We start from the raw sequence: 9,648 nt of genomic DNA on the forward strand, positions 1-9,648 counted from the left end.
CTCTATCTACAAATGTTCTCATACCAATAATCTTATGGAGGCCTTGGCCATCACGGTAGCGGTGGAGCAATGTTGCAAGCAGGGGTGGCATAGGATCATTTGTGAGACAGACTCACGGGTGGTTGTCAACTTATTGAATAAAAAGAGTAGGCAGATGTTGACTGGCATTTGGCTCTGGTTATTAAGCAGATCACTCAGTTATGTCGGACCCTTGACTCTGTCATTTTTTCCCATATCCCTCAGGAGTGAAATGGTGTGGCCGACTACTTGGCTAATTGGGCTTCCGAGTATATGCAGGATTGGAATATTACGGATCAGAGGCATCTTCCCCTTGAATTATCTCATGAATTGGATCAACTTGTTGCTGAGGATAAAGCTCATTAGAGCTCATTGTATTTTCTGCTGTCCCTTTTGTTGTACTGTTGTCTTTGGATTTCAGTAAATTTTTACCCCTCTTTTAGTTAAAAAAATTCTATTTTCAGAATTGAATTCTTAGACTAGTCATTGGATTCTTGATTAAAAAACTTTTGACGCTCTTTGATCCTTTGATGCTTGGTGATAGGGGCAATATAATAAATTTCTTATTATCATAGTGAAGTATATTAATTGTTTTGATCAGTCATTTATTCAAATAATTTTAAAATACTCCTTTGCTATATTAATAGAAAAATAAATTAGTTTATTCATTGGCTGAGAAGGTGGTCCAATTATGGTGAGCTCGTATGCTTTGTCCTTATTCGGAAGAAAAATCAACCACAAAAATTAAAAAGGAGAAAATGTCACCATTGATGGTGAAAGGCCAACATATATGCTATTGTTAAACTGTTTGATGTTTCGGTAAAGTCTAACTAATATAGTTTAAGCTATTTATAATTGAATATATATGTTAAATTTATCAATATATTCATATTAATGAGGTCCAGCGAGGAGGTTAAGGTTTGAATCGAATATCTCTCTGACGTATTAGATTCAGTTGTTAACGTGTAGCTAGGTGAAAGAACAGGCTAAAGATAAGAACAAGTGATAATATTTACCTTTGACTTTGTTTCATCTATAAGTCCTTACCGAGTATCCACTTTTAGTGGCTTTTTGTTTTGAGTCGATGAGACAAGGAACCCAGGTTTACTAGTGTTTGTACTGCATAAGCTCTTGCAATCATTCATGGGGAAGGAAGGTAGTAGTGTAAATGCAAATAGGACGGGAAGAAAGCATGGTAGGTATATAGGTGTGAGAAAGAGGAAGTGGGGAATGTGGGTATCAGAAATCAGAGAGCCGAGGAAGGAAAAGAGGATATGGCTGGGCTCGTTCCCCACACCGGAGATGGCAGCTCGTGCTCATGATGCAGCTGCATTTGCCTTAAGAGGCCACTCAGCTAGTTTCAATTTCCCTGACTTAATTCATTCGCTTCCTTGCCCTGCAACTTCCTCCGCAGAAGACATTCAGGCGGCTGCAGTCGAAGCTGCATACTCTTATTCTCCACAACCAGTGAATTCCAACACCAAAAGTGATGATAATAACGATGGCTTTCTTCATCCAGAGATGTTTCCACAAAATCAATCTGAATCGACTGACGTGATGGTGGATTCATGGCTAGATTGGCCAAACCTGCTGATGAACATTGCAGATGGAGTTCTGATGGGATCTTCTCTTGTCTTTGATAACCCAATCACTGGAGAAGATGATCGAGATGAGCAGTTTATATCTCTTTGGGATTTCACTTAGACCAGCAAGGTAATTTTCAAGTTTAGGTCCTCCTTACAATCCTCCTGCAACCATTCTTTTTTATTAGTATCAACGGCACCTTTGGTGTATACAGCCTACGTGCTAATGATGGCACATGGTATTCAAAATGCTAGTTCTGCATAAATGAACTTTCTGCACTCCTATCAAAGCTACTTCCTAGTTTCTACTGGACAAGCTTAGAAAACGGTCTAGACCATTTCAGATCTTGTAGCTTAAGTCCAACATCATAATAATCCCATTTTGGGCTTCTCCTGATTAGCATAAGGGCTTCTCCTGATTTAGCATAACTTACTCCTTATTAAAGAAAAGGGCTTTTCTAGTTATTCCATCTATCTTTCTTCATTTCGAGATTGGTTTGAATTGACATGGGTAGTCTAGCACTTTTATAGGAGTAGATTTTCTTATACAGGTATTGCTGTCCTGTGATGATTAGGTTAAATCCCACATAAACGGAATAACATTTTGTGACCAGGCTCGTGCCAGTAACATTCTTTTGCATGTTGGCCATTGGTTTGTCAATAAGAATTGTCAGATAAGAAATCGAGATTCCTACAGGTAATGTTACTAATAGTTTGTATTCTTAGATGTAGATGGTAAGGCGTGGATTATCATTTATCACTTATGTTGACGTGATCTTTATTGACTCAAGACCTCGTTGATACAAATATGTTGTAAATTAACTATGGTTGAATTTGTATTCAAATCTTTAATAGTTAACAATTAGATATGCATAGCTCCTTTTTTGCGTCTTCAATGAGTCTTTTATTTGAAGTCAAAGAGGTGTCGTATATCGAGGAACATAGTAATGGAGACTTTTATAACCCTAAATCTATTTGTTGGTAAATAGAAAAAAGGTTCCTTTGTAAAAAGCTTGTTTTATCATTTAGTATATGCTTTCTAATTTGATTATTGTGTCTCATACTCTTTTCCCATGATGATATTAATACACTAGTATCTAGATATATCACATTGCACTAGATTTCATCCGTCTTGAGAGTAATGGGTTGTTAGTCATTTTTGTGCAGCATTAGGCAGTTTTAAATAGACGAATATTAGGCAAGACTGAAGCTTTCAAGTTGGCTGTTAAAGCACTCCAATGATGTTCCCACTCATTGTGTGTTTGACAAAAGACCATGTCTTGGAAGTATATGTTATGGTTATCTTTAGATTTGTACTGTATGCACAATTTGTATTCAACCTTGTGGTCTCTTGTAAAGGAATTTTTTTTCTTGTGTATTGCATAATCTTTGGGCTTATGTATGCAAACATTATTTATATGAGCATGTCACCTTAATTTACACTTAATTACATGTGATTTGAGTAATATGTTATTTTAGTTTGAGGTGGAACTTTACATATGGTATTAGAGGTCTAGGTTCAGTACTAGGGCCTTGAGTTTAGTATGTTAAGTTGTGACTATTTGATTGTAGTACCCTCTAGTTGAATAATGCTTAGTGTATGGTAGCATAAGTGCTTGTTAGTTGTGGTAGTAATTAGATCAATATTGATCAACTTGAGTAATAATGTAGAGAACCTCACTAAATTTTGGTATACCTTGTTGATACTTTGTGCATATATGTGTGCATGCTATGATTCATTACTTGCCTCTTGCTTGATGTTTTTAATGAAAGTTGGGTTGAAAAAATTACTAGAACTTTAAAGTGCTTTCATATCCAAATGGCCATCTTGATGTTTCATATTTCTCAATTGTAAAGTATGGTCACCACTGATTGGGCCTGACTATGCTTATGCACTCTTTCGTTTGGTGTGTCCATGTATTATTTAACTTAAAATTGCATACCCATAGTTTATAATTGAATATTACAAACTATATTATGTGAATAATGTAATCATGGTGAAGCATTGATCACTGTTCAGATGCTCGATACATGGATAAAGATTTTTAATTGATTCTTATTAATGCTAATCTATTAATCCTTGTATATATGCATTGTACATGTGTGGATAGACTTGTTGATGCATGGAAGAAGTGAATTTTTTTAATAAATCATTTGGGCCTAGATGTACAAAGTACATCTATTTCTTAGGATTCTTTAGGGAATTTATGATTTTACCTACTTAGTTGCATTTCATGTGAAAGGGGGTTAAGAAGACGAATTTAAGTGGGTCATACGTATGGATGATCATTATTGAAGTAAGTGAAATATGAAAATTATTAGAATTCTTTGTATTATTAATCATGGTAATACATTGATCCAATTTTTGTATAGTAATCATTGTGATATATTAAAAGAAATCATGATTAATGGGAGAACTATATAACTTTCTATCAATGGTTTATTTGTATATGTTTGTATGGTATGAATTCTTAGTTGCCTCTTCTTTGAATATGTTTCATATATCATATATTAATGGAAATCATGATTAATAGGACCATTTTGTAAGTGTGGCTTAGTGCCTTACTTGTGAGTGTTCTTTTAATACAAGGATATTATTTTGTCTAATATATGGTAATATTAAATTTAATGTGAATGCATGTTTCTTGTTGAATTTTGCATTAGTGAATGATGAACATTCCATGCATAAGTGAATATTGATGAAAATGATCAAGTGTATCATGATATTATCACTATGATTCTTCTATAAATGTGATGCATAAAATAAAAATTCATTTGGATATTGTAAAATCCCTTGCATATTCCATCTCACATAATAAGTTTTTTGAAGTTGTAAGTGCTTATAAATGAAAATTGGTTGTGTAATTAAAGTTGATGTTTGTCTTTGAATTATAAATTGATGTTTGTTTCTTGAGTAAGTTAATAACTAAAAATAGTTTTCATCTTTAATATGACTTAACTTAGCCTTGTTTGTTAATGTTTAAGTGATCACATTAATCAAGACCCGGTGATTGTAATCTTTTGAATGTGGTGTTTTAGTATGGACTAATCCTAGTATAGAAATAAAGTACTTTTAAATGTTGTTGAATTCTTGTACTCGATCCTCTCTATAATAACAATATCATATTGAATTAAATCTACGAGTTCCTAAAAAATGAGTTTTAATTCATGATTCAGGATGATTGATGCTTGTTTTTGCATAGTATTGACGTCTCCATGAGTCATTTTTATGGTGTTCTTCGGAATTTTATCTAGCACACTTTAGATACGGTACCCCCAACCTATTATGTAACTCTTTACTCCCTCAATGCGACTAGTGTTTGTCACTTAATAAAAATGTTTTTTCACATTTGAGAATTTATTTTGGTTAGTGACAAATTTTGAACTGGCTAATTTTGAAATTTCAATCTTCAAAATTTTTCATCTATCCATTTTGTGACTCTTGGAGACATTTTCCTTATTCTTAAATGTATGCATATTTCGTAACTTTAAGTTACAACTTGATGATTTTACTTATGATTTTTCTTAAAATTATTGTGATAGCGAGACTTTGTGATTTATTTTACTCATCCTATGATTTGTTATTGGTGTCCTCTATCATGTTATTTATGAAAATTAATAGAAAGTATGAGGGATCATATAGTACAGAACATATTGATCATAATCTTGTATTAGAATAATGATTGAACTAAATCTATTTCTCTTATGAATTTTTAGAAGTCATTATACATTGTATGAAATGATTGAATCATTTATTTCTAAGGTGGTGTAAATTCTCTACATGGTTGACGTTCAATAAAGCGTCTTTACAATTTGACTTAAAAATATTAGTTTTTCTTGATCTAACAGGAGTCATTACATTAATACAATGTCAATAGTATATATTTTGTGTTATAGAGCATGATGTGATGATATGGATTTTATGCTTAGGTCACATGATTAGCTAGGTGAATACACTAACTTTTGAAGTTATTTATGACGGTGCATGGATGATCTATTAAAATACCTAATATATCTCATGTATGAGAAGGTATGTATGAATTATTAATTATTTAAGCATTTTTTGATGATATATGATGAGGTTGTGATCTATCTTAATGATATTCTTAGCTGAGTGAATATAATATTTAGGTTAAAAAAAATTGCAAAAGATATTGAACAATGAAATGACCCTTCTATTGAAATTTGTATGATGTGTTAATAATTGTGAATGAGCTTAAAGAAATGTAAGTATGTTTAGATATAAGGACAAAATACCTATCAACTTGGATAAATAAATCAACTAAAAGGGTATGGTGAGTATATGTATGCAAGGTAAAAGAACTTAATTTTTATATGGGATTGTGTAAATAGCTTGATTCTTAGCTAATAAATATTATGATAATTTTGTCATATAAATTATGTTAAAGGTTAAATGAGATAGTGAATTCAAATTTTGACATTAATTTTTAGTTCAAAAAAATTAGGTTTAATATATCTAAATATGTTATATTTAATGGTTGATTTTCTACCCTCAATTTATTTTTCAAAAAAAAGGTAAAAAAATTGCTTTGGCCAAATGTTTTTTAATCTTTTAATATAGCTTGCTAATTTGATCACTATGTCTACTCTTTGCCATATCATGATACTATTATATTAGCATATAGAATATAGATATTTTATGTTGCACCAAATTCCATTGGTCTTACTAGTATCAAGTTGCTAGGAATCCTTTTGTAAGGAATGAATTCTTTAGTAGAAAGTTTTCAAGGAAGTGTAAAGCTTTGACGTTGGGTAGTAAAATTCTCTAATGATGATCTTATTTGTGGTGTTCTTGAGTAGAGATTGCATGTCGAGAATACCTTTCAAGTTTGTGTTTAGTTTTGTACTATATGTACTCTTTGTATTTGACCTTATTCTCTCTTATACGTAGACTAGTTTCTTTATGTATTGCATGATCTTTAGGCTTATGGCCTCTTATAAAGAAAATAGTTCCCTTATGTATTAAATTCCAAATCACCTTTGTCAATTTCATATACCTTGAGACTAGGGTGCCCGACACCTATGTTTGGTACTTTCTTATCTAATTTTTCATATCTAAGTACTTTTACTATGTGTCTCTATTCTAGATCTAGCCTACTATGTCTATTTTTATTTCTATAATTTACTATTATTACATAAATCTATTATTTTCTTATCATCTACCCTAGATCTTATTTAGGTAATTGAAAATTTCTCTTCTATTTCAACAAAGGAAATTAATCAAAGTGTTCAAATATTCTCTCAAGATTATACCTACAGCGATTCATGTTCTAATTCTTTTCTATGGAAAATTGAGATCCCAACTTGCATCCATGAGCCTAGGATTTTATTTCCATACACATTAGCAAGGATAGAGAATAAAGTTGATATAATAATACATCACCACTATATTTATTATACTATCAATGTTATTCCCTATGTAATTTTTGGTAGAGGATGCGGCTTGAGGCAAGGGTGTTCCCTCCTACTTACATTTCAATTTGTGAAAAAATTGTTAAAAAAAAAAGTTCCTAAAATAAATCATTTTAAATATCTTAAAGGGGTTTCATCCCTAAGTGTGATGGTTAAGTTGTTTCATTGTTGATAGTGCCAACAAGGCTCAAATCGACATCAGGATACTATGATTGGAGGTTTGTGCCTTTGCTAATATACTATGCTCATAAATTATGAATTGTTGTGGCACTCATGCCAATGATTTTATAGATATTCATGCATGTGCCAGAACCTTGCTACACTAGTGTTCTCATAGGATTTATGCTCAATCCCATTACAAGATAACCATCAAGGCAAGAGAAATGAATCTCACAAGATGCAAGATTGAGAAAAAAAAAAAAATCTCATTAAATGAAACAACAAAAAAATACAAAAAAACTAGTAAAGGAAAAACCAAGTTCAATTAAATATCATTGAGAGACTTTAAAGCCTCAATGGTTTATCATACTTATTGTAAAATCTCCAGATGACTTTCAAAGGGCACCCTTCTCATTGGAAAAAAGAAACCAACAACAACGCCAATTTGTTGGGGAAGGTTGGGAAGCTCAATCATGTGTTTTCATTTTTTTGCACTTGTTGTGGGGACCATGGATTGAGAGAAATGTGTCCCTTCTCATCTGTTCTTGGGATCATAAAGAAAAATGTCAATAATAATAATGATGGTACAAAATGAATTACAAGTTAGCAATATGGAATCTTATCCTAAGATAGCCAACTTATTCTTCTAAGATAAACTCACTTTGGATATTCATGTCTCATTTTGAAAGCCCAACTAAAAATATAGATAAATTATAATAATCATGTGAGGGTTGTAAGCTAATGTCACAAAAAAATGCTTAATTGAGTTGGATGGATAATTTTAATGAAGATTAAACTTTGACTTATAATTAATTTACAATAATTAGTATAATCAGCATTATGATAAGGAAATGTTTATCTTTTAATTTTTAGGTTTGGTCTTCACTGAATAATTAGCTAACACCTTGCATTTTTAAATGGAACCACTTGGGTTATTATAGACATTGATATCTATGTAATTAAATAGATTATAATATATCGAGTTGAAAAAAATGCTAGTTATAATCATCCTCACTTACCAAGCTTAGCCCTTCAATAGATCTCCTATTTATGCTTTATAATTGTAATCTAGAGGTTTAATTCATAATAAATTTGCAAGATATGTTTGTTTGTGTTTGAATTTCACTAGAAAAATTTGACTCTATTAGTTTATAAGTTTGAATCTCCTCAACTTTGTTCATGGCTCTATTAGCCTTACATTTGTTGGAGATTGTAATCCCAAATATTATATTAAATCTATCAGCTTTCCAATCTTGTTAGTATCCTCTATTCAATAAATGCTAAGTTATTTAGGAAAAGGAAAATGAAATCTGTTTTGGACTTGTTGGGTGTTGGTAATAAAAAAAGTTCTTGTGATACATTAGTAAAAGAAACTATAATTGAAAATTTACAAGAAGCATTGAATTGTATTGAGAACACAAGTCAAGGTGTTGATTTAAGTGTTGCACATAGAGCATTGATGACTATGATTACTAGTAAGGAATTGACTTGTAAAAAACAAGTTAATGCAATTTCTCAATTAATGAATGTATCTAGAAGAACAGTTCAAAGAAACATTAGGAAGAGAAATATGTTGGATGAAAACATCGAAAAGAATTGGGTAAATATCTGTAGGGTTCCTAGAAAAGACATAATTTCTGAAGATGTAAAAAGACAGGTCATTGATTATTGGACCAACCAATCTCATGTTTCTTCCAATAGAAGGGATACTATACAGATGATAGATGAAGATGGTAAAAATATTACACATCCAAAACATTTCTTAGATACAACACAAAGTGAATTGTTTGAAGCATTCAAGCAAGAATTTTCAGATGTAAAGATTTGCCAAAGGATGTTTGAGAGATTTCATCCTTGCTTTGTATGCATAAATAAGGTACGTGAAACTTGTTGTTGTTGAAATCATGTTGAATTTAATCTACACTTGAAATCATATAAGAAGTTCATGGCAACAATTAATCCAAATCTAGTCATTCCTACAAGTACAACACAATTTGTGAAGTCTATTTTATGTGATAAATTAGAAGATTCCAATGAGTTCAAAATACAATTTATAAAAGGTGAATGCAATGATTGTGGATTTTTGAGTAAGTTTGTGTTGCAAACGGGGAATTTTTATATTCATGCACTAGTTATATGGAAGAGATTTGAATATGAGACATACGGAAGTAGGGCAGGAACTGAATCCAAAAAAATTATATTGAAAGAGAGTGAATTGGCCTACATTCAGTTTATAGATAGATTTTGTAATATGATATATCCACATATCCAACATTGTCATGGTGCAAGATGGAAGGCTAAACAATTTAGTGATTCAAAGAATTGTTTTCCACTAGGTTGTATTCTTTCAATTATAGATTTCTCCAAGAACTATACATTTAGTCCTCACACAGAAATTCAAAGTCAATATTATCATTCTGATCAAGTTGCAATATTTGTACAAGTTTGCTATAGA

General features: G+C 31.5%; 1 protein-coding gene across 1 annotated transcript; it reads left to right on the forward strand.

Moving 5' to 3' along the window:
- Positions 1–1,161: 1,161 nt before the first annotated feature.
- On the forward strand, positions 1,162–1,722 carry LOC131039885 (ethylene-responsive transcription factor ERF039-like). Its single transcript, XM_057972736.2, has one exon. The coding sequence runs from the start codon at positions 1,162–1,164 to the stop codon at positions 1,720–1,722; it is 561 nt and encodes a 186-aa protein (XP_057828719.1).
- The last annotated feature ends 7,926 nt before the right edge of the window (positions 1,723–9,648 follow it).

Source organism: Cryptomeria japonica, chromosome 10 (genome assembly GCF_030272615.1).
Source record: "Cryptomeria japonica chromosome 10, Sugi_1.0, whole genome shotgun sequence".
NCBI lineage: Eukaryota > Viridiplantae > Streptophyta > Pinopsida > Cupressales > Cupressaceae > Cryptomeria > Cryptomeria japonica.